Below are 24,859 nucleotides of genomic sequence, written 5' to 3'. Positions count from 1 at the left end.
ATAACACCCATTAGCAGATGTGAGAACCATGACAGGGTGCAGGATAGGCCAAGTTGGGTGACAACACCATCCAGTTCACATTAGGGCCAGGATGAGCAGCAGTCCAGGCTGGGCTATGCTGCAACAGCCTCCAACATGAGCTGGGGATGGGGGTAGACCGGGCTGAGCCAGGCTGCAGCACCTGCCAGAGAATGCCGAGGTGAGGTGAGATGTGCCATACTGGGCTGAGTCCACCAGTATCTACCAGCACATGTAACACATGGAGGTGGGGGTGAACTTGTAGGAAAGCTGCAAGGACTCCCCTGCTAGGTCACTGGTCCTGCTGGTGAGTGTGACAGCTGAGACTGGGGGCAGACCAGGCCAGGCAGGGCTACATCTGTTGCCCGGCCATGTGAACTTAGTCGGGGGAAAAGCCAGGCTGGGATAAGCAACCATATCCATTGGTGCACGCATGAGCCAAAGTAAGTGCGGGGTTGATCAGGCTTTGCTGCAGCACTGGCTAACAAGTGCTGGGACTGGGGCAAGTCTTGTTATACTAGACCACAGAAGCAGTATCCTGGAAACTGCAATATCCTGGGCTGAGAGCTGGGAATCTGTGGGTAACCCTTTGATTGGATACAGCTCCCTACTAGTGAGCATGAGAACCAGGGCAGGGGAGGGCCTGGCTAGATAGGCGGTGGCACCCTCTGTTGGGTTGAGCTAGGCTCCAGCACCCACTGATGTGTGTGAGAGTCAAATGGGATGCAGGACAGAGTGGACCAGTCTGCTACAGACAGGCATGCGCAGGCACTGCGACTGGGTGTGGCATCTGGTGAGGGTTAATGGGGGTCACTCCAACTAGGCCACAGTTCCCACTGGTATACTGAGTGTGTGGTGGACAAGGCTGCATTGGGCTGCAGCATCCACTCCTTCAGGTATGAGATAGGGTTGGGGACAGAACTGACCAGGTGATTCTAACCACCAGTGTATGTGTAGGCTGACAGGCGTGATGGACTATGCCAGGCTCTGCCCTGGTTGGCACACACAGGAGTCAGCTTGGGGTCACCTTAGAGAGGTTTCTTGGGGGACTCCCCAACTGGATCACTGGACTCAGAACTCCAACCACAATGAAAATCACAAGATCTGTGGTCTGACACATGTGGAGTGCATGTGTCAGAACTGGGTCTCCATGGTTGTTGAAGCCTGTATAGCATACAGCATGTCCAGATGCACATGGGACATGACAACCAGTTCACTGAGGCCTGCAGAGGACAACATTTTTTGCCACAGAGGGCAAAAAAATTGGACAACTCTCCCAGCCAAGCTTTGACTGCAAGTATCTGGGCAAGTAGAGACTCTCAAGTGGACTATATGAGCAAATGGACCTTGGAGCAACGAATCCAACAGCATCTCAGAACGATCAAAAACACTTAAGCAGTATCCTTGAAACATGCTCCACGCTGGGGGACCCTGGGATGACACTGGGTGGCCTGCCTACATTCCTGGGTACTGCTATGGTTAGGCTGCTAGAAGTAGCTCTCTCCCCTTCTCTCTCTACTTTCCCCAGACACCAGAAGCAACAAAGAGACTGAAGGCGGTTGTCTCATCTACTTTCTCCTATTCCTCAACCCTCCCCACACTCACTGATGGTCCACATGGCATGTATCCCTCTCAACTATGTAAACACCACCAAAAATAACATGAATTTATATATTTTAAAAACCCTCCAAACAGCTAATAAAAACCATATGATGTTACTTAAAGGAGTCTAGTTTGTTATATTTTAATATTAATATATTTTAATACAATGTAATGAACACCTTACCCCAAGTGACACTAAGTTAGATACTGTTGTATCCAACTGCTAGTAAAGAATTCTATAAACACTCCTAAAACAATATTGTGCTTATTTGTTGATTGTCTCCAAAGGTCTGCATTAACAGGAAGCTAAAATCCAAGCCGGGACTAGAACTCAGGCACTCCTGATGGGAACAGAAAGCAACCTAACTACCAGACTAAATGCACACTCTCACAGCCACATTTTAAAGACAACTGCTAGTAAAGCAGAGGCCTTAGCAGATGCACAGTCTCTGGACATACCTTGAAATCAAATGTGTAATTTGTGTAAGGCATCAGGCCGCTTTCATAGGCACTCTTTAACTTGAAACCGTGAGTGATTCGTCCATTCATTGTTCCGTTCTTCCCATTACAGCTGAAGTTTGTGAGACTTTCATTGTATCGTAGTTCCTTAAAGTCCTTATGATTTGTTTCTACTCCACCAGTGCTCAAATACTCTACAACACCTAAAATAAAAGCAAATGTACTTTCCCATCAAATACAACGATGTAATCTGAAAAGCTCATGTAACAGTGAACACTTTTTAAAAATAGATTTATTTATCCTTATTGGAAAGTCAGATTTGGAGAGAGATCCATCTTCCATCCACTGGTTCATTCCAAAGTGCTGCAATGGAGCTGAGCCAATCCAAAATCAAGAGCTTCTACCAGGTCTCCCACATTGTGCAGGGTCCCAAGATTCCCAGGTCACAAGCAGGGAGCTGGAAGGGAAGGGGAGCAGCTGGGACACAAACTGGTGCCCATGTGGGATCCCAGGGCATGCAAGCTGAGGACTTAAGCCACTAGGCTACTGCACCAGGCCCATTTTGTTTGTTTCTTTGATTTTTAAAAACAAGATTTATTTATTTATTTGAAAGGCACAGTTATACAGAGGGAGAAACAGAGGCAGAGAGACAGAAGTCTTTTGTCTGCTTGTTCATTCCCTAAATGACTGCATAGGCAGGGGCTGGGCAATACAAGGAGCCAGAAGCTTCATTTAGGTCTGCCACACAGGTGCAGGGCTCCACATACTTGAATCATCTCTGTCGCTTCGCAGTTCTATTAACAGGGAGCTGGATCAGAAGTGGAGCAGCAAGACTTGAAACAGAAACCATGTGGCATACAGATGCTGCAGGCAACAGCTTCATGCACTATACCACAGCACCAGCCCCTGTGTTTTGCTTTTTTCACTTAAAACTGTACCATATGAGCAGATACATCTTCCTTAATGTTTTTAACAACTAAATAACACAACTGCTGTACTAGTTTCTTATTTTTTTTTTAAAATTTAGGTTATTTCTTTTCTTTTTTCTCATTGGAAAGGCAGATTTACTGAGAGCAGGAGAGACAGAGAGGAAGATTTTCCATCCGATGATTCACTCCCCAGGCGACTGCTATTGGCCGGAGCTGAACCAATCTGAAGCCAGGAGCCAGGAACCTCGTCCAGGTTCTCCATGAGAGTACAGTATCCCAAGGCTTTGGGCTGTCCTCGACTGCTTTCCCAGGCCACAGTAGGAAGTGGATGGGAAGTGGGGCTACGAGGACTAGAACTGGTGCCCTGTTGGAACCCCAGCGCACTCAAGGCAAGGACTCTAGCCACTAGGCTACCAGGCCAGGCCTAGATTCAGATTATTTCTGTTTTTTAAAAATTAAAAGTATTACACAGTTGTCATCCTAGTATGTAAGTTTCTTCTTACACTAACTTCTTGACTTGGTGTGACTCTCAGGACTAGAAGTAGAGAAGGCTGTCCATCAGGTGGAGGCGAGCCCCACTGGTCGAGCCCAGACTCCTGCTCACATGCACCCTGTAAGGCAGCAGGCATAGCTCGAGGACTTGGTTCCCTTTCACCCACTGAGCAAATACTGACTGAATTCCTGCTTGCTGGCTTTCACCTGCCTAGCCCTTGCTGCTGCAGACATTTTGGGGCAAGACAGCCAATGAGAGACCACTGTCTGTTTCTCTGCCTTTTAAATGAAAGTTTCCGAAAGAAAAAAATAGGACTGGTGTTGTGTGCAACACTGTCATCCCACCAGTTTGTGTCCTGGATGCTCTACTTCAAATCCAGCCATTGGCTATGCACCTAGGAAAAGCAGCAAAAGATGGTCCGGCTGCTTGGGCTCCTGCCGCCTACCTGGAAGACGCAGGACAAGCTCCTGGCACTGGCCTGGTTCAGCATTGACTGCCAAGGCTATTTGGTGCCTAGACCAACGGAGAGATGATCTCTATCTGACTTTCAAATAAACAAAGCTTACATAAATAAAGAATGCCATTAGTTGGGTTTCAGAATGACTTCACTTTCCCTTGACACTGTTTTTCCAACTTTCCAAAGCATAAGACAGGCTCTTCATGCAAGGTGCATTTAATATTGATTTTTAAATTTTTATTGTATTTGACCAGGAGAGGGAGAGACAGAAAGAGATCTTCTATCAACTGGTTCACTTCCTTAAATGGTCACAAAACTCAAAAGCTGGAGTTGGACTAGCCAAAGCCAGGAGCCATCCAGCTTTCCTAGGAGATAGCATGGACCTAAATGTTTGAATCGTCATCTGCTGCCTCCCCAAAGTGCTGTGAGCAGATGAAACAGGCACTCCAACACTGGATGTGGGCATCCTAAGCCTGATTTAACCAGCAGGCCAAATGTCTGCCCCTCCACAAATATATTTTCATTTTCATTATTAGCAGAAATGGGACATCTTTCCCATATTTGCTAATAAAATACTGTAGTTTCAAATGGGCCTTAGATGTGTGTTACAAGCCGTTTTGGTCCCTCAGGGACTTTGTAGCTATACCTTAGTAGAGACGTAGCTAGGGAGAATTACTCCCTAGCTTCAGTGGCAACACTGCTCCTCCTTCCAATATGACAAGACACATGGAGTAAGTCCAGATTTTAGATACTCGTAATTTTCCTGAAAGTAAATTTTAAGTTTCTTTCATCTTAATGGCTTTTATCTATTATGATGCCAATAAAATGCTACCAAATATATCTATTCCAAACATCAATGTGTGTATTTAGGCATACATGCAAGTATAAGCAAAAACATTCTTGCGTGAATGAATATAAGTAAGGACTTCATTCCAAAAAGTAACATATTGACATTACAAGGACTGTGACCTATTCTCTGTACCATCTATGGAAAAGTGCTCAAGATCAGGATTTCAATTTTACTTTGTGATTATATATATTATAAAAGATTCTTGCTCTTTTTTGTGGGTTGTCAAAATCATTTGATTGATGATTTGTGTAAATAATCTAGAATCTCTTAAGGAATATTGTAATCAAGTCACCAACCTTTAACTTTGCTGAAATCACAAAACAGTCTTAATAAATTTTTCAGAGTCTGGATTACATATGATTTAAGAAAATACAACTCTGTGTCCCTTATAGAATTATTTCAAGTTTTCACCCACATGCTTATCAATGGCGGTTAACATTGTTTCTTCTTAAGTCTCTGTAAGGCCATGCATTTTCAAGATGGTCCGTACATCTCAAACATTTTAAAGCTTGTCCATAGTTGGCACTAAAAATTGAATGTCCATTTTTACTAAACTTGAAATGATCAGAAACAACACATTATAAAAACATTTTAGCTCAAAAAGCATTCCATACATAGTTATCTTTTCTTACCAGAGTCTGGCAAAGAGTTCAGGTCTGCACATAGCACAAGTGGAATAGTTCCAAATTCTCCCAATACACTCGCTCTGAGGCTTCGAGAGGCTTTATCAATAATGTTCTTCACTTCGGAGAGGAACATCATGGTTTGCACCAGCTTCACATCCGAGTACTCGGGATCCCAGTGCATATGCGCATTCGCCACCAGAATGAGTTGTTTCTCTGTTCCAAGATGTGCCTTTCCAGCTACATCAGATAAACAGAAAACACAGAATCGCTGTTAGCCCGAGAGAGTGATACCTCAGTCTCAGAATGCAAAATAACCCCCGACACCCTGCCACAAACCTGAGAAAAACATCAACATCTAGCTTGGCTTGACACTTTCAGAACAGGCACCCATTCTATTTGGAACAATTCTTGTTTTTAAATAGTTCCATACGCTTAAAGCTTTTGGTCTTACTTCAGATGTTCTAAATCACACCTGAAAAAAGGAAAACTTAAACCCTCCTAGGTGTATTTAAAACAACCACTAAGTTCTTTCACCTTTCCTGTCCTCTGATGGGACTGTTGCTCAGGTGACTTCAGTTTCAGTTCCCACATGAGGTCACGCTAACTGTGTTGTGGGCTAAGGAGCTGATTAGTGCTGGTTGAAATGGGCAGGAACAGGAACTGGGCTTGTGGCTAAACACACCTAGACCAACTGTACTCATCTCTAGCCAATCCTGGCTAAATTAGGACTTGGGGCGGGGGGGGGGGGGAGAGGATATAACGCAGAGGTGAAGGAGCAATAAAGAGAGACTTCACAGACTTCCACCATCACTGGTCTCCTGTCGGTGCTTCATCCCCAGACCCTCTCTCTGTCCACGTTACTGGCTCTCCTGGCTGGCGCATAATTGTACTTTCTAAGTAGGTGGTCCGTTCATTCAGAACTCTTTGGACTTATTTAAAATAATGGTAAGTCAGTCAGGAGTTAGCTTACACAATCTTCTTGCTGCCAAGGAGTCATGGAAGTGTATATGAAATTCTATTCCTAAGCAGCTATTTAAATTAAAAATTCTTGAAAGCAAATTTAATACTTTTCTGGGCAATGTGAGCTCAATGTTGGATATGGGGCTAACGAGGTACAATGAAAAAAATTCTCACTGAGTTTCTTCAGGTGTTAAATATGACCATTAACATATAATGAAATTTCTGTGTTCTAGTCAATTTGAAGATGTCTCATCAGAGCTACTAAATTTTGGAGATCAATCTGACAGAAAGCGAAAGGATCACTCACATGACATTTCAATCAATTCCTTTCGAAGTTCTAGTAGTACTGCAACGCCAATATTATCTTTTGTCATGACTCTGTTCAGCATAGCTTCAGACCCTTCTGAATTTGCCATTGCTAGCTGATTAAATTCAACAGTGTGTTTCTGAACCAAAGTAAATCTAAAACGAAAACAAAAACACACACACAAACATAGACTGGGATTACCAAGACATTAACTTTGTGGGAAATGAAGTTTCTCAAACTTCTGTAACAGATGTGATGGCACTAAATCAAGATATGAAAAATCTTGCACACTGGTATAAGTAGCCCACATCCATTTAAAGCTGTTCTCAGTTTGTGAACGACACAACTAACATTTTGAAATACCCTTATAACGTAAAATAATGTATTTATCTTCTTTTTAGGTTTCAGTGCTACATACTGCATTTTGTAATTTTTCAACAATTTTTCCCCTCTAGCATCCCTTAGGGAATGTTAACTCCATTGGGTTTTAATGAACAATTGGAGTTAATCCTAGTGAACACCTGAAGAAACAGCAGCACTTTAAACATGTCTCCAACAACACTTATTTTTTACAAGAGAAAGCAAAAAAAAAAATTCAGGGCAGGTCTGGCAGCAAAGCAAACTTGCCACTTGGAAAGCATGTATCCTATGCAAAGCTGCTCCACTCCCATACAGCTCCCTAACAATGCACCTGAGACCCAGTGGATGATGGTCCAAGCACTTCAGTCTCTGCCGCCCACGTGGGAAACGCACATGAAGTCTGACTCCTGGCTTTAGCCCAGCCCCAACTCAGGCAGCTTTTCTCATACTGAACCAACTGAAGGAAGATACCTCTCTGTCTGCTTTCCAAATACATATGTAAACCAACCTTAAAAAATAAAAAAACAAAACAAAACAAAACAAACAAAAGTTTCAGTTGCAGAGTGGGGCAGTGTCCAGATGAGAGAGACAATCTTCCATAACTCTGGTTCATTTCTCAGATGGCTGCCAAGGCTGAGCCAGGTCTCCCACATGAGTGGCAGGGGCCAAAAAACACTTGGGCTATCTTTTGCTGTTTTCCCAGGCCAATAGCAAGGAGTTGGATGGAAACATAGAAACTGGGACACGGACTGGCACCTACAGGAGATGTCACCACCACAGATGTCAGCTGTACCCACTATGCTACAATGCCAGCCCTAATAATAAATCTTTATTAAAAAGGCAAAATACATTCTCCTAAATCAATGGCAGTTTTTTAAAATAATAAATAATGGCTGTCTCTTGTCAAATAACACCCACATGGATGGCCCCAATCCAGTAAATATTAAGATTTTTTTTCCTTTAAAAAAAAACAGATTGCAAGATGGCAGAATAGGGTAAGGACATGTTTAAACACAAAGAGAAACATTTAATCAGGATGAAGCAGAGAGGACATATTTCAGGAAATAGGAAAGGACAGAACAACAGCAGAGGGGCACCTGGAGACTGACAGACACAGGAAAGCAGCAGACACAATGGTGTGGTGTTGTAGTGACTGATACTCCAGCAGCATTCAGCTAACAGCAATCTGAACTCCACCAGGAGCCAGAACTCCACCAGCAACCAGGTAGGAAAGGATTTTCACTGGGAGCTTGGGAGGTGAATCCAGACAAAGAACCATCATCCTTCTGGTCTGTTTGATTTGACCAGGAGCAGAGACAGAGCAGTAGATCCCAGATGGGCAGTGTGAGAACAGGGTGGATTTCATAGTCCAGTCAGCCCCCTAGAGCTGAACTGGGTGCCATTTTGTGTAAGGAGGAAAGGGCAAGGGAAAGGACTGAGCACGCGGTGAGCTGGGAGTGAACTCTTTTCTGACTCAGTGTACTGCATCAACGTGGCATTCTACAGGTTCCACCCAAGACAGGTCCAAGTAGCCCTCAGATCTGACGGCCAGCAGATCAAGAACTGTAGTAGTGGTACATCAGGCGTCATTTTGCACACTCTGGCAAAAGCTTTAGGACTACAGGGGACAACAGTGAACTGTGCATGTGCTGAGCTCACGAGAACTCACTGAGGTCAGTGGATTGCACTGGTCCCGCAGGAAAATAATACCGACTGTGGCATCGTAAGGGTCAAAATAGGTTAGTGTGGCACCCAGACCTAACGTCCAACACGTTCCAGCAAGATCAGCACCACCAACAACCTAATTATATAGGACACCTGGTGTCTCTCTAATCCTGGGACCTGCTCCAAGTGGAAGTGGGAGAAAGGTTGCAGAGACAATGGTGCAGCCTCCGCAAGGTATCACAGGAGGTGGTGAGTGGTGAGCCAGGAGCTGGGGCTGTGCAGACCACGGTGGAAATCTGACATAAGAACAGAGACCTGGAGCTTGCTGGAGGTTGTGGCACAAGTGGCTGCAAGCAAAAAGTTGTGTACCAACTGCAATAAGTAAAACTGAACTGTAAATTTGTGGGTGACACAGCTTAGAAACCTGCCGAAGGAGAAGACTCTGCTAACCAGAAGTACAATGACCAAGAGCAAAAGAAGAGACAAAGGCACAATGAATATTACTGAAAACTCCTCTGCAAAGGAGCAAAACTCTATGCCAACCTCAGAGTTCACTGAGGAAGACATCAAGAAAATGGGGGACACAGAATCCATAAGACTCATTTTAAAGATTCTGATAAAAAATGAGAAGCTCATACAAGAGTTCAAAGAATTTAAGGAAGCAATAAAGCAAATCAAGGCTGATATATCAGAGATTAAGAACATAGTAGAGCAAATTTAAAGTACAGTGGAGAGTCTCCAAAATAGAATGAAGCAAGCAGAAGAAAGAATCTCAGAATTGGAAGATATTTCCTGTCACCAAGGGAAGCAAACAAAAAGCTGGAAGCAGAGCTGGATCAGGCCAAAAAAAGTATTCAAGAATTGAAAGACACTATTAAGAGGCCAAATATAAGAGTTATGGGAGTTCCAGAAGGTGCAGAAAGAGAAGCTGAGTTTGCAAATGTATTTAATGAAATAATAAAGGAAAATTTCCCTAATCTAGTGAAAGAATTGGGAAACAAGATCCAGGAGAGGCACCGAACTCCCAACAGGCTTGATCAAAAGCGATCTTCACCAAGACACATGATTATCAAGCTCTCTTCAATTGAATACAAGGAAAAGATCCTTAAATGTGTACGTGAAAAAAAAATCAATTGACATATAAAGGAATGCCAATTAAACTCACAGGAGACATCTCACAGGAAACTCTACAGGCAAGAAGAGAATGGAGTGACATATTCCAGATTCTAGAAGAAAAAAATTTTCGGCCTAGGATAACATATCCAGCAAAGGTTTCTTTTGCCTTTGAAAATGAAATCAAATTCTTCCACAGTCAAGAAAAGTTAAAAAGAATTTGCCTCTTCCAAACCTGCCCTACAAATGACACTTCAAGATGTTCTCTTGACAGAGAAGAGGAATAGCACCTACCAAACCCAAAGGCAAACGGGAAGAACATCCCAGTAAAAAGACAACAGAAGACTAAACCAATGAACGACCCATTCCTAAAATGACAGGACCAAAGTAACACCTCTGTGTATTAAACTCTGAAAATAAATGGCTTAAGCTCAATCAAACGTCATAGATTAGTAGACTGGATTAAAAAACAAAACCCATCTGCTTATTGTCTGGAGGAGACACACTTCAACAAAGATCAGTGGAAACTGTCACATGGGTTTTGTTGTTTTCTGTTGGTTTCATCTCTTCAAAACACTTTCTTCTGATTCAATCATTCAGTGACTCACAGATCATACAGTAGCATCATTTTCTTCAAGAAGGTTCTTGATTTTCATTTCTTCAGCTACACATTAGTCATTTAGTACAAGCTATTTAACTTCTTGGTGTTGTTAATTTCTTTTTTCTCCCTGATGTTGATTTTGTTTTGTGGCTCTTCATTTAAGGGGATTTATAGTAGATGTGTAATGGAGACTGTCATATCTAGTAACATGTCATTTAACTTCACGGCATTGTACATTTCTATTTTTCTTTCTATTGTTGATTTTGTATCATGACTTCTCATTGAAGGGGATGTACAGTAGTTGTGAAATGGAGACTAATATCCAGATGTGAGGATGCAGTGTGGTATGCATTTCGGCTTCCAGACAAAGATGGACTTACAATGAAACTGTTTACTGTATCTTGATAATAGGATTCTGGATTCTCTGCCATTGTCCATGCCCGCACTGATGGACATATGAGTGAGTATGAAGAACTATATGTTAGTAATGATATAGAGGAACTAGCTGGGGGTGGAGGGAATTGGGGAGAGAATAAGGGAATATGGAACTGTATCATAAAATGATGATAATAATAATAACATGTTAAAAAAAAAACACAAGTGTTTTGAAAAAAAAAAAACCAGGATGAAGGGGCCAACATTGTGCATCAAACTGCTGTTGACAATGCTGGTATCCCATATCAAAGTGACAGTTGGAGTACCAGATTTTACATTTCTAGACCAGCTCCCTGCTAATGTACCTGGGAACTGGAATTGAAGTCCTGGCTCAGTCTGCTCCAGGACCAGCTGTTGCACTCAGTTAAGGAGTGAACCAGAGCACAGAAGATCTATTTCCCTGCACCCCTCACCTCTCTTTCTGCCTTTCAAATAAGTCAGGGACAAGATTTGGCCTATGAAATCACTTGGTTTGGCCCACCCTGGTAACCACAGGCAGGATTTGAAATTCAATAAATTTACAGCATGTAAATTTTAATGTAGTAATTTAAATGCTTCATGAATGATGTTACAAATATCCAAATAATTCTTGGCAAAAAAGCAGGTCCCTCACCCCAGAAACAAAGCCCTGAAGGAATTTTTTAAGGTGACTTACTTTTCTGTCTTGAAGAATATTGCACAGCCATCAACATGTTTTCTTTCTTGTTCTGACATTGTCCTAGCTCGAGACTTAGGACTAAAGAACCCATTATAACCACGTTCTTTCAGTTCTACCAGAAAAAAACTGTAATACTGTTCCGTTTCAACCTCCTAAAAAATGGTAAATGGCAAAGTTATGACATTAAGACAAAATTAGTTCCAGCTAATAGTCTGAAAGCTTGAAATAACTGTGCATTGATTTGCAGATTTAAGAACATAACAGCTTTTAACATTAATTTATCTGAAAGCAGGCAACGGGGATATCAACTTGTTGTCTTACAGGTCAAGTTGCTAGGGTCAAGTCCTTACTGTTGAGGAGTCATGAGTGCAAAGCTACATACAGAACTGATGGGGAATAAGAATCAAAGGTAGAAGAAACTTCACAGATATAATTTCAGATCAGTGAGGAGACAGATTTGATAAGGATTTCACATATTCTTATGAGAGGGACCAAAGCACCATGGTAGCACATACTAGGTCCACTGCTTTGACCTCTATGCCCTGTTCTGGTGACAAGGCAAATTTGTATCTTGGCAATCTTACAATTTCACTAACTTTGCCAACTGATTAGAAAATAGTGTGTAGAGACACAGGAGTGAGGCAGTGAGTATTTAGCCATGACAACAAATGTTAAACACCTCAGCTCAACCCTTTTGCTCTATCTGGCAGCGCAGTGCTACAAAGAGACAGGCAGAGGTCTCCAGATTCACCAAAAGCAGAAAACAGCCAATATTTTAAGAAGCACTGAATGTAGGACTTCAGACATATCAGTGTACTACATATTAGGCTTGCTGTCCCTTGCTTTATCAATGCTGAGGAATTAATGTAATTTAAACACTTCTGTATGACTTACTTGAAGGCTTATGATATCAGCATTGCAGCTCAGGATTTCTTGAATAATGGCCTTCTTCCTGTAGTCCCAATTTAGTGCCCATGATGGACAATAGCCGTATAACTGCCGGGTCGCATATTTATCACAAAGAACATTATAGCACATGACAGAAAACAAGGCTGTAGGAAAAATAACTTGACTTATTCACACACGTGACAGAAAAAAAAATGCAATTTCAGTAATAGTTTTCACTCAAATGTAAAGTTAGCCTTTATTATTCAATCCATGTTCACTGAACAATTACTATATCCTAGAAAAGGGGGATGACGAGAGGGCGAAGAGTGAACAAATCAGAATAGCGAAGCACAGCTAAGACTGAGCTCCTGGATCCTGTAACTGCTGAGACCCCCGGTGCCTCGGTTCCATTCCCTCTCCACCATGCTACCAATGTGGAAACCTGGCACAGCATTCAATTTCCTTATGTCTCTTTTCTTCTACAAAATAACTATGTATTGTTAATCTGTGCAAAATGAAATAGTACCACAGACCACCAAGGCTTCTCCATAGCACACTCTTGGGTGTGAGAAACCGGGCTGTGCACTAGAGAATGTTGGGTAGCATCCCTTTCCTCCAGCCACACTACAGACCATGACAGTCCTCCAGTTGCCACAACCAACACTCTCACCTCACACTGCCACAAGTCACTTGGACAAAATTACCTCTGAGAAGTTCTGCATTATAAAACACTTCCTTATAACTGTAGTATACTTAGAGGCCTGGTGAATTAGAATAAAGTCTTCACTATTGCCTCTCAAATTACATCAGTCTCAAGCATTCTATTTTAATGTTGCCTACATTCTAAAGTATGCCCAGAATATTAGTGCTCATAGAAAACAATAAAAATGTGAATTAAAAAATAAAGCTACCAACCAGTTGGTCTTGTTCTGTCTGGTTCTTGTAACATAATCCAAGATCTTGGAGGTGGCTGTTCTGTTGAAACTAGTTGAACAGAAAACATATGAATTAAGCAATATCCTCACTTGTCTGCCTAATAAAAAGGCTTAAACAAATGACCACTTACTTCTTTTTGCAGTACCTGACAAATTATCAAGCAAATAGTTCAGCAGCCTTCTTGTTCCATCAGGTTCCTGATAGAGGTTCAAGATAGCCTGGGTGAGTGGATTTCCTGGAAATATTTTTAAATAGCCAAAGTGAAACCAAAAATCAAGACAAGAAACGAAAATATTTCAATACTTAAAAACGCACAATGATCAGATCCAATATTTCAGATAACTAGTAAAAGGCCAAACTATATAAAATGTTTTCTAGTTTTTAATGTGATGAATAAAATGATTTCTGCAATGAACAGAGGTACCTAGAAACAACTAATAGAATGTTCTTATCTAGGAAGTGTACTGTTAGTGGTGATCCTGGGCCTCACCAATCATTTCAACAGCAAAGCTATTTATAATGATCACAGGTAAGTGAAGCAGCTGGCGTGGAGTGACAAGTAACCCTATGTACTCCCCTTGTGATCCAACTCCCTGACTGTTAAGGAGGAGCAGCTGAAGATGACCAGGTGTTTGGGCCTCTGTTCTACTTGGGAAACTAGAAGGTGGCTTCCAGCTCCTAGCTCTGGCCTGGCCTAGTCCATGCTGTTGCCACCATCTGGGAGTGAACCAGCAGATGGAGGATTCATTCTCTTGCTCTGTCTCTTCCCCTATCTGATTCTTTCAAATAAATAAACAAATCTTTTAAAAATACATATATACAGAACAGATTTTTTTTTAAGTCCAGGGTCTGGTGCTATGGTATAGAATGTTAGGCTTCTGCCTGGGTGCTGGCATTCTATGAGCCCCTGTTTGAGTCCCAGTTTCTCCACTTGTAACCAATGCCCCCGTTTCTGTGCCTGCGGAAAGCACCAGAAGATGGTCCAGAAATCTGGGACTCTGTATCAATGTGGGAGACCTGGAGGAGGCTTCAGGCTGGATCAGCTCTGGCTGCAGCCAACTGAGGAGTAAAATCAGTGGATGGAAGATCTCTGTCTCTCCTCTCTTGGTCAATCTGCCTTTCAAATAAAAATAAACAAATAAAAAAAGTCCCTCACTCCTCTCAAAAAATAATTTTAAAAATAGGCTTAAAAAATAAAAAAGAGGTCAGTGTACAGTGTAGGGACTTCATAGCAGAACAAAGGACACAGATAAGATGTAATGAAAACACAACAGAAATGACCCAAGCTGAAAGATATCAAAGAAAGAAACAGTCTGAAGGATTTGTAGGATCTAACAAAAGATATAACAACTTATGTCATCAGAGTCTTGGAGGCAAAGGGCAAAGAGAACAGGAAATGTATTCAAAGAAATAATCAGAGCAGGCGCTGTGGTGTCACAACTAAGGCAGTTGCCTATGACACCAGCAGTCCACACTGGGGCTGGTTCCATGTGGCTCCCTGCTAATGGCCTGGCAGGGACAACAGAAAATGATGCAAATGCTTGGCCCTGCACCCCTTGTGGGAAACCTGACAAAGCTCCTGGTTACTGCAGCCATCTAGGGAGTGAGCTAGAGACAGAAAATCCCTTTCTCTGTGATGGTCCCTCTTGCTTTAATGCCCACTTTCAAATAAATAAACCTTAAAAAACTAAACCAAAATTGCTGAAAACTCAAAACCAGGGAGAATATATATATACAGATTCAAGAAGCTAAGCAAATTCCCAAACAGGACACGCCTAAAGGAATCCACATCAAGACACATTACATTCCTAACGTCTATCAACACAAACCGTAGTGGCCTTTAAAAAAAAAAGGGCACAATATTGTGGGTAGCCAAAAAAAAAGAAAGGCATCATATTTTTCAAGTGTTACCAAGTGTCAGTGCAGAACACTACACCCAGTAAATGAAGAAGTAAAGACATTTTCAGGACAGATAACTGCGAATATGCCAGCAGACCTGCTTAAGGGAACCATTAACGGATGTCCTCTATATAGAGAAGAAATGACAAAACAAACAAAACAACCTTAAAACATTATTACGGAAGAAAAAAATCAGTATGAGAATTAAAAACTATGGCCAAACGTGGCAGTTCTTCCCAAGTTTCCAGAATCATGTCTGGCAGTTAAAATATTGTGTAACACTGATACAATTCCAAATGTACCTTAAAAATATTTTAAAAGATTTATATTACAAATAGAAAAGATTATAGTGAGCTAAAATTTCCATATTCTATCTGAACAGGATAACTGGGCACACAGTAGACTCCAGTAACTTTTCCATAGACAATATAATACTTGGATCAACCAATAAATATACTACACAAATAAATAACACTCAAAAATATTACAGATAAATTTCAACAGGTATCTTAGAAATGTTTTCTGGCAACCCACAAAAAAAGTAGAAAAAAAAACCACAGAGAAATAAAAATAAGAATCAAGAAAGAGAAAAGTAAATAAAAATGGCAAAATATGCCCTAATATGTCAATAATTGCAATAAATGTGTCTAAATATATCTATTAAAAGACAAACTGGGAAAATAGATCAAAAATACCACCCAACTGGGCCCAGCATGGTAGCCTAGTGGCTAAAGTCCTTGCCTGGCATGCACCAGAATCCCATATGGGCACCAGCTTGTATCCCAGCTGCTCCACTTCTCATCCAGCTCCCTGCTCGTGGCCTGGGAAAGCAGTTGAAGATGGCCCAAAGCCGTGGGACCCTGTACCCCTGTGGGAGACCTGGAAGAGCATCCTGGCTCCTGGCTTCAGAATGGCTCAATTCCAGCCGTTGTGGCCACTTGAGGAGTAAATCAAAGGATGAAAAATCTTCTGTTTCTCCTTCTCTCTGTAAATCACCCAACCATGAAGGTAGTTTAAAAAGTTCATGGAAGGGCCAGGCACAGTAGCCTAGTGGCTAAAGCCTTGCATGCTCAGGGATCCCATATGGGCACTGGTTCTAATCCCTGTGGTCCCATTTTCCCTGCTTGTGACCTGGGAAAGCAGTCGAGGACAGCCCAGTTGGGACCCTGCCCCTGCATGGAAGGCCAGGAGGAGGTCCTGGTTCCTGGCTTCAGATCGGTTCAATTCCAGCTGTTGCATCCACTTGGGGAGTAAATCAACAAAAAGAAAATCTTCCTGTCTCTCCTCCTCTTCTCTGTATATCTGACTTTCCAATAAAAAATAAAATAAATCTTAAAAAAACATATATGAAAAAAAATTGGAACTAAACAAATTTTGTTTAGGTACAAAAAATACTACAAAATCATGTATTCTTTTATAACATACATTCTCCAAAAACTTTAAATAGTCCTTGTACAAAGGACTTCAACATATTCAGGTAAAATGGCATAAAAAGATAAAAATGAAAAATATAAACTTCACTTCTCAATGTAAGCTCCACCAAGGTTAACACGTTTTTGCTTAGTAATGGTACCAGCAATTCTTCCCTAAAGAACGGAGGGCCCTGGGAATTTAACTGTATTGATGGAGTCTTTTCTTCTTTTTTACATTAGTAAGAAAAACTGATGACCCTTGAAGGATATTAAGATGAATAAACACAATTAAGGCGGAAAGGGACAGATATCAACACCATATAATAAATATAAGAAAAGTCACAGATTGGAAATTTCAAAATATTTGTATCACACACAAAACTGCAGAAATATTTTTAAAATTTTTATTGGAAAGTCAGATTTACAGAGAGAAGGAGAGACAGAGAATAAAGATCTTCTGTCCGCTGATTCACTCCCCAAGTGCTGCAACAGCCAGAGCTGCACTGATCCGAAGCCAGGAGCTCGGAGCCAGGAGCCTCTTCTGAGTCTCCCACACAGCTGCAGGATCCCAAGGCTTTGGGCCATCCTCGATTGCTTTTTCAGGCTACAAGTAGGAAGCTGAATGGGAAGCGAGGATGTCAGGATACAAACCAGCACCCACATGGGATCCTGGCACGTGCCAGGGTGAGGACTTTAGCTACTAAACTACCACACTGGGCCTTACTGCATAAATATTTTAAGGTGAAAATCAACAAATGCACAATTATAGTTGGAGACTTAATAACCTCCTCACAGTGGGTAATACTAGACTCCCCCGAGCCCCCCCAAAAACCTTGATGATCATTAACTTATAAAAAATATTTATTTTTACTTGAAATATAGAATCAGAGAAGAGACAAAGATCTCCCATCTGCTGGTTTACTCCACAAATTGCTAAGCTGATCCAGAGACAGGAGCCAGAAGCTTCCTTTGGGTCTCCCATGAAAGTGCAGGCGCCCAAGCACTCACCCCCTAATGCTTTTCCAGGTCATAAGCAGGAAGCTGATCAGAAGTAGAGCAGCTGGGACACAAACTGGAGTCCATATGAGATGCTAACACTGCAGCTGGAGGATTAACTTGCTCCACCACCACACTGGCCTCAATGACAACCAACTTAATAGACATTATATTAATATACAGGATCTAAGACATTTATAAAAAAAACCCAGTAATACTAAAATAAAAACCCTTTTCCGGCAGCTAAGAAACACCAGGATAGATCACATCCTGGACCACACAAAAGAAATGAAATCATACAGAGTAATCAGAGTAATATGCTTTCTGGCCACACTAGAATCACATTAAGAAATTCTGCCCCACCTGTAGACAAAGTCCTCGGATGCCTTGTACCTAGGCAAGTGCTACAGTGCTGGGAGAAAAGCAGCAAATAGCTGGTGGGCATCCTGGGTTTGGTTAATGCCAAGTTTGTGTTTACGCCCATGTGCCAGCTAGTCACCTATTCTATTTTTTTTTGAATATGTGCAGGCGGACAGCAGCATGTCAACAGTCTGGGGACCCATGCATTTGTATGCGTGGGCCCTGGGCAGGCGGGCAGGGTCAGGACTGGCATGGCACGCCACTGTACGACCAGGCTTGGGGGGCTCTGGATTGCTCAGGCAAGCGGGTCAGAAGATGTGTGGGAGGAACGACTGTTGAGGGAGAAGGTGACAGGTGAGGAGTGACTTCTGGGAAATCTCGACCAACCAGACTACTGCACTTGCAGGTAAGCGAGGGGACTGCGTGGTCTAGAGGAGAGAAACCAGAGGACACTTTTACAGCCAAACCAATACATGTGCCCACATGGGAGACACGAGTTAGGATTATTGATATCAAGCACCACCTGTCGGCACACACAAAAGTCATGACTAGAGGAGCCTACCTGGCTGGGCTCGACCACAGTACATGCCAGGAACATGTTAGGCTGGGCTGTGACACTAACCAGCTTATGAGAGAACCGGGTCTGGGAGCAGATTCTGTGGGGGATTGTGGGCTCACCCATGTAAGATCATGGTTGGTTGGGCTTTGCTGCAGCATTGGCTCCCAAGTCCTGTCAGAATAAACTGTATAATCAACAGGAAAGTACAATAACCAAGGCTGGGAGAGGGTTCAGGAGGGAAATGTGGGTACCTCTCTGATGGGCTCAACTCTCACTTGTGAGCAGAGAATTAGGGCTGAGGGCAGGAATGGCTAGATAGGTTGTGGCACTTACCAGCATGAGTGTGGGCTGGATAGTTGGGTTGTTGGGTTGAGTTAGGCTCCAACACCCACTGATGTGTGTGAGAGTCAAATGGGATGCAGGACAGAGTGGACCAGTCTGCTACAGACAGGCATGCGCAGGCACTGCGACTGGGTGTGGCATCTGGTGAGGGTTAATGGGGGTCACTCCAACTAGGCCACAGTTCCCACTGGTATACTGAGTGTGTGGTGGACAAGGCTGCATTGGGCTGCAGCATCCACTCCTTCAGGTATGAGATAGGGTTGGGGACAGAACTGACCAGGTGATTCTAACCACCAGTGTATGTGCAGGCTGACAGGCGTGATGGACTATGCCAGGCTCTGCCCTGGTTGGCACACACAGGAGTCAGCTTGGGGTCACCTTAGAGAGGTTTCTTGGGGGACTCCCCAACTGGATCACTGGACTCAGAACTCCAACCACAATGAAAATCACAAGATCTGTGGTCTGACACATGTGGAGTGCATGTGTCAGAACTGGGTCTCCATGGTTGTTGAAGCCTGTATAGCATACAGCATGTCCAGATGCACATGGGACATGACAACCAGTTCACTGAGGCCTGCAGAGGACAACATTTTTTGCCACAGAGGGCAAAAAAATTGGACAACTCTCCCAGCCAAGCTTTGACTGCAAGTATCTGGGCAAGTAGAGACTCTCAAGTGGACTATATGAGCAAATGGACCTTGGAGCAATGAATCCAACAGCATCTCAGAACGATCAAAAACACTTAAGCAGTATCCTTGAAACATGCCCCACGCTGGGGGACCCTGGGATGACACTGGGTGGCCTGCCTACATTCCTGGGTACTGCTATGGTTAGGCTGCTGGAAGTAGCTCTCTCCCCTTCTCTCTCTACTTTCCCCAGACACCAGAAGCAACAAAGAGACTGAAGGAGGTTGTCTCATCTACTTTCTCCTATTCCTCAACCCTCCCACACTCACTGATGGTCCACATGGCATGTATCCCTCTCAACTATGTAAACACCACCAAAAATAACATGAATTTTTCAAATAAAATAAAATTTGCAATAAAAACAACAAAGAAATTCTAAAGTATGAGCCAAAAGGGAAATCTCCAGGGAAATAAAATAAAAAAAAATGCACTGAGCTAATCAAAGTGAAAATATAGCATCAAAATTTTCGGCTTGATGCAGAGGTAGTGAGAACAAAATAAAGCTTACAGCATTCAGCATCTTCATTAGGAAAACCACCTCAATTTGATAACAATAATCCACAGGGTTGGCATTTAGCCACATGGAAACAGAAGTAGATACCCATCTCCAGCTTCCTGCCAATACAGACACTGAGAAACATCAGCGGATGGTTCAAGTGTTTGAGTTTCTGCCACTCATGTGGGAGATTCTGGATTGAGCTCCTAGCTCATGGGTTTGCCCTGGTCCAGTCCAGGCTACCAAGGAATGAATTAAAAGATAAGAGCTGTCTTTGTGTATCTCTCTCCTGTTCAAATTTAAAAAAACAATCTAGAAAAAAAGACTAAAACAAACTCAAAGCAAAAAGCAAATAGTAAAAAGTGGAAATCAATCCCCAAACAGAAAAACAACAAAAGAGATGTTAAAAAAGTTTCTTTAGGTTGGAGACCGAACTGACGCAGCAACCACCATCACCAGTGTGCATGTACGCTGACTGGGGCAACAGATTGTGCCCATCCCTGTGTTGGCAAGCACACACAGGAATCAAGCCTGGGATTGCCTCAGATGAGGCTTCTTTGGGGATCCTCCCAACTGAATCAGTGGACTCAGAACTTCAACCATGGAGAAAATTGCAGGGTCCCTGGTCTGACCATGAAATGTCTATGTCAGAGCTGGGCCTCTCCAGTGGCTTAGATGAAACAGTGGACAGCCCGGCCTACTGCACATGAGGATACGATGGTACATTAGAACCTGCAGAGGACACCTGGTACCAAAATAGAGGACAGAGGACAGAACAAATCTATCAACTACCCCAGCTAAGGGTTGGCAGTGAAAATCTATGCAAATGGAGTTTCTAAGATGGACTATGTCAGCCAGTGACTTCTGGAGAGATTTCATCATGCCCGGAGTGGCGAGACCGGCAACAATTCAGAACCGTTGAATTATAAACCACTTGAGCGGAGCACTCAGAGCAGGCCCTACATCAGGGACCCTGGGATGGTTGGGGGGCCAGATGTGGCTTTTTCCCTTATCTCTCCCCCTCCCTCAGATACAAGAAGGGAAAAAAGAGAATGTGATAAAAATGGTCTTGCCCACTTTCCTCTAGCCTGTGACCCTTTGTGCCCTAATCAACTATGTAAACATTACCAACAAAATAAAAACACAGAGAAAAAAATAAATTCTGCAAAATTGATGAGACTAGTAAAAACCAAAGAAAAGAGGGGACAAAAATGAACAATATCTTGCTTCAAACAGGGCAACACTGTAACCCTCGGGAGACACTGAAAGGAAAAAGGAATATTGTGAAAAACTTGATGCAGATACACTTCCATACAGGCACTTACTTAAAATTTTTAAGACTGTATTTGAAAGGCACAAAGAAAGGAGAAAAGATCTCTGTCTTCTGATTCACATCCAAAATAGCCAGGCTGAAACAAAATGCAGAAGGTTTTTCCAGTCTAGTACCTGGGTGACAAGGACCCAGACATCTGATCCTCCACCTTCTGCCTCCAATTGGAAACAGACAACCTCTAGTAGTATGCATCCTTCCCAAAGTGCAGCATCTTAACTGCTGCGGGAAATGTTCACTCCTATTTTTGTTTGTTTTAATTTGAGAAGTAGAGAGATTGGTTCACTCCCCAAATAGCTACCATGGCTGGGGCTGAGCTGGTGTCAAGAGCCAGGAGCCAAAAAACTATACAGGTCTCCCATTGGGGTAGCAGGAATCCACTTACTTGAGCCATCACTGCTGCCTGCCAGACAGAATCTCTATTGGCAGACAGTTGACGTCAGCAGCCAGAGTCAGAAACTAAACCAAGACTCTCTGAAGTAGGATATGGGCGACTTAAGTACTGGGCTAAATGCCAGCTGCCCCTACATATATAAATACAGTAATGCCCATGAAAAAAGCAGTAACTGTCACAACTCACCCAATAGGAAATAAGTGATTTAAACAGCTTTACATCTTTTAAGAAAATGAATGTGTAATTTTAAAACAACAAAAAGAGAAATTTCCAGGACTAGCTTCTTCACTGGAAAACTATCAAACACTTAAAGAATTAGCATCAACACTACAGAATCTTTACCAGAAACATAAGCTAAGGAGAACAAAGCTAATACTAACTTGATATCAAAGACAGTATGAACATAAACAACCATCCAAACCAAACCAAAATCACAAATACTCAAAATGAGTATCCATTATGAATACAGAAGAAAAGGTCCCTACAGAAAATTCTAATAAACAGAATGAACAAGCAAGTAGTATTTGTTCTAGGATGCAAGGCTGATTCAATAATTAAGTGACAATGTAAACCACTGTTACTCTATACAAAAATTACATGATCATATCAACAGAAAAAAAACAAGCATCTGACAAATTTTAAAAGCACTCATGAGTAAAAAAAAAGTCCTTAAAAAAATAGGAATAGTCGCCAAACTTCCTCAATCACAGCATTTGCAAATTATCTTCTACTAGCATTATACTTACTTATGAAATATGGAATACTTTTTTAAGATGTATTTATTTACTTGAAAGGCAAAGACTGAGAGACATACGGTGGTTGAATTCCCAGCTGGCTATAATGGCTGAAGTTTGGCTGGTCAAAAAGTACAAGTCAAGAGCTTATCTGAGGTCTCCTACATGAATGTAATGGTCCCGAGAACTTAGGTCATTTTCTACTGCTTTCCCAGGTGCATTAACAAAAAAACAGATTGGAAGAGGAGCAGGTGGGACTCAAACCAGGCCCACATGGGATGCCTTCGCCACTTACCTGCTACATCACAGTGCCGGCCCTAGGAATGCTTTCTAAGTAGGAATTACTTTCACAGCTCGTCATCATGGTGCTAAAAGTCTAGTCAGTGCAATACGGCAAAGGAAAACCTGTTTCTACTGCGAATGACATGATTTTACGCAAAGAAAATTCTGAGCTATCTATTTTAACAAACTAAAACCAGTCTCCTGGTATTCATATAAGCTGAGTTCAAAAGAAGGCAAGATACAAGATAAACATACAAGAAACTATTATAGTTCAATATTCTTGGAATGACTGCAATGAAAACAAAATTAAAAACACAGTATTATTTTACAATCACTCAAAACAAAAAAGATTTAACTGAATTTCTGCCAGCCACAGGAGAGATCTGGATTGAGTTTGTGGCTTTCAGCTCTGACCTAGTTCAGCCCTCAACTGTTGAAGGTATTTGTGTGGTACACCGTGGATGGGAGATTTGTCTCTTTCACCCTGCCTTTCCAAAGAAATACAAAACACCACTCAATAAGTCTTAGGTGTAAGTCTAACAAAACACGTGCAGTATTTGTACATCTCAAACTACACAGCACAGGCAGGAAAAGTCAAGGTGATCTAACAGAGAAATACAGCATATCCATGGACTAGAAGCCCCAATGTAAGAAAGATAATCATTTCCTCAATTTGCTTTATACAAACTAACACAATTTCAATGAAAATCTCAGCTACCAACAATGTTATTCTAAAACTTACATGGAAAAGCAAGGAAACTAGGATAATTAAATAATTACAAAAAGGAAGATTGAAGAAAAAGGATCAATTTGTGTTTTACTAGAAGAATGAAGACATATAGGCCAGTGTAAGAGAACAGAAAATCCAGAAATAAAACCAAAAAATGTTCAACTCATCTTTGACAAAGGACCAAGGCATTCAGTACAGGGAAGACAGACTTTGACTATTTCAACTATTTGTGTTGAAGCAACTGAACATTCAAAGGCAAAAGCACAAAACAAATGCTAAATTAATCTTCACATATTTTAACTCAATCTTAAGTCGAAATGAATCATAAACTTAAATGTATAGGGCCAGTGATGCCAGCATCCTATGAGTGCAGGTTTGTATCCCAGCTGCTCCACTGCTGACCCAGTTCCCTGCTGATGGCTTGGGAAGGCAGCAGAAGATGGCCTCCGTGCTTGAGATCTCTCCTTCTCTTTGTGTAACTCAGTTTGTCAAACAAAATAAATCTTAATACACAAACAAACATGGGACTGCTGTGTGGCTAATGGTGCCAGCATCCCTAAGTGCTGGTTCAAGTCATAGCTGCTCCACCTCCAATCCAGCTGCTTGCTAACGGCCTAGGAAAGCAGCAGAGCATGGCCCAAGTGCTTGGGACCCTGTACCCAAGGACACTTGCGTCACAGCAACCCAGCGCTGGCTGTTGCAGCCAACTGGAAAGTGTGCCTGTGGATGAAGATCTCATTGCCTTTCAAATGAAAAATTAAACTTACAACATTAAAATCTTTGAGATCTAGAGTTATTCACAAAGTTTTTAGACTTGACACCAACAGCAGGATCTGTAAAATGGAAGAACTTGATATTACACTTCATTAACACTAAAATTTTTTTAGATGTTAAGGTTAACAGGTTGAAAAAAACAAATCACTTGCCAGGAAAAAATATAATGCAAGCCACATACACAACAACCACATATACAACAAAGAACTGGTGTCCAGAGTATAAGAAATTCCCAAACTTAACAGTGCAAAAAGCACTCAATCCAATCAGAGCATAGCTAAAGATACCAGGAGACATTTCAGGGAAGAAATATAAGACAAATAAGCACACGCACAGATGTTTATTATCTTGCAGGAAACACACACACACATTGGTATCGATGATTGAAATAAAAATGGCTACAACACCAAATGACAGTAAGAAAGCACAGAAACTGCTTCTCCTGGGCACTGTTTGTGGGACTGTACAATACTGCCGCCACTCAAGAAAGTAGTTTAGTAATTTTTTG

General features: G+C 42.0%; 1 protein-coding gene across 2 annotated transcripts in view; it reads right to left on the bottom strand.

Moving 5' to 3' along the window:
- The window catches only part of CNOT6 (CCR4-NOT transcription complex subunit 6), a 77,450-nt gene that overhangs the window by 5,121 nt on the left and 47,470 nt on the right, over window positions 1-24,859 (bottom strand). Inside the window, exons 5-11 of one of the 2 annotated variants that reach the window (XM_058668866.1) lie at window positions 13,503-13,592; window positions 13,337-13,405; window positions 12,428-12,585; window positions 11,531-11,685; window positions 6,702-6,856; window positions 5,441-5,671; window positions 2,080-2,282 (exon numbers count right to left, since the gene is read on the bottom strand). In XM_058668866.1, the coding sequence (XP_058524849.1) occupies window positions 2,080-2,282; window positions 5,441-5,671; window positions 6,702-6,856; window positions 11,531-11,685; window positions 12,428-12,585; window positions 13,337-13,405; window positions 13,503-13,592 (1,061 nt within the window). Of the gene's footprint in view, window positions 1-2,079; window positions 2,283-5,440; window positions 5,672-6,701; window positions 6,857-11,530; window positions 11,686-12,427; window positions 12,586-13,336; window positions 13,406-13,487; window positions 13,593-24,859 lie in introns of both variants that reach the window. The other variant, XM_058668865.1, reaches the window with a different exon arrangement.

This window comes from Ochotona princeps, chromosome 9 (assembly GCF_030435755.1).
Source record: "Ochotona princeps isolate mOchPri1 chromosome 9, mOchPri1.hap1, whole genome shotgun sequence".
Classification (NCBI taxonomy): domain Eukaryota; kingdom Metazoa; phylum Chordata; class Mammalia; order Lagomorpha; family Ochotonidae; genus Ochotona; species Ochotona princeps.
This window is presented reverse-complemented; position numbering and strand designations above follow the sequence as displayed.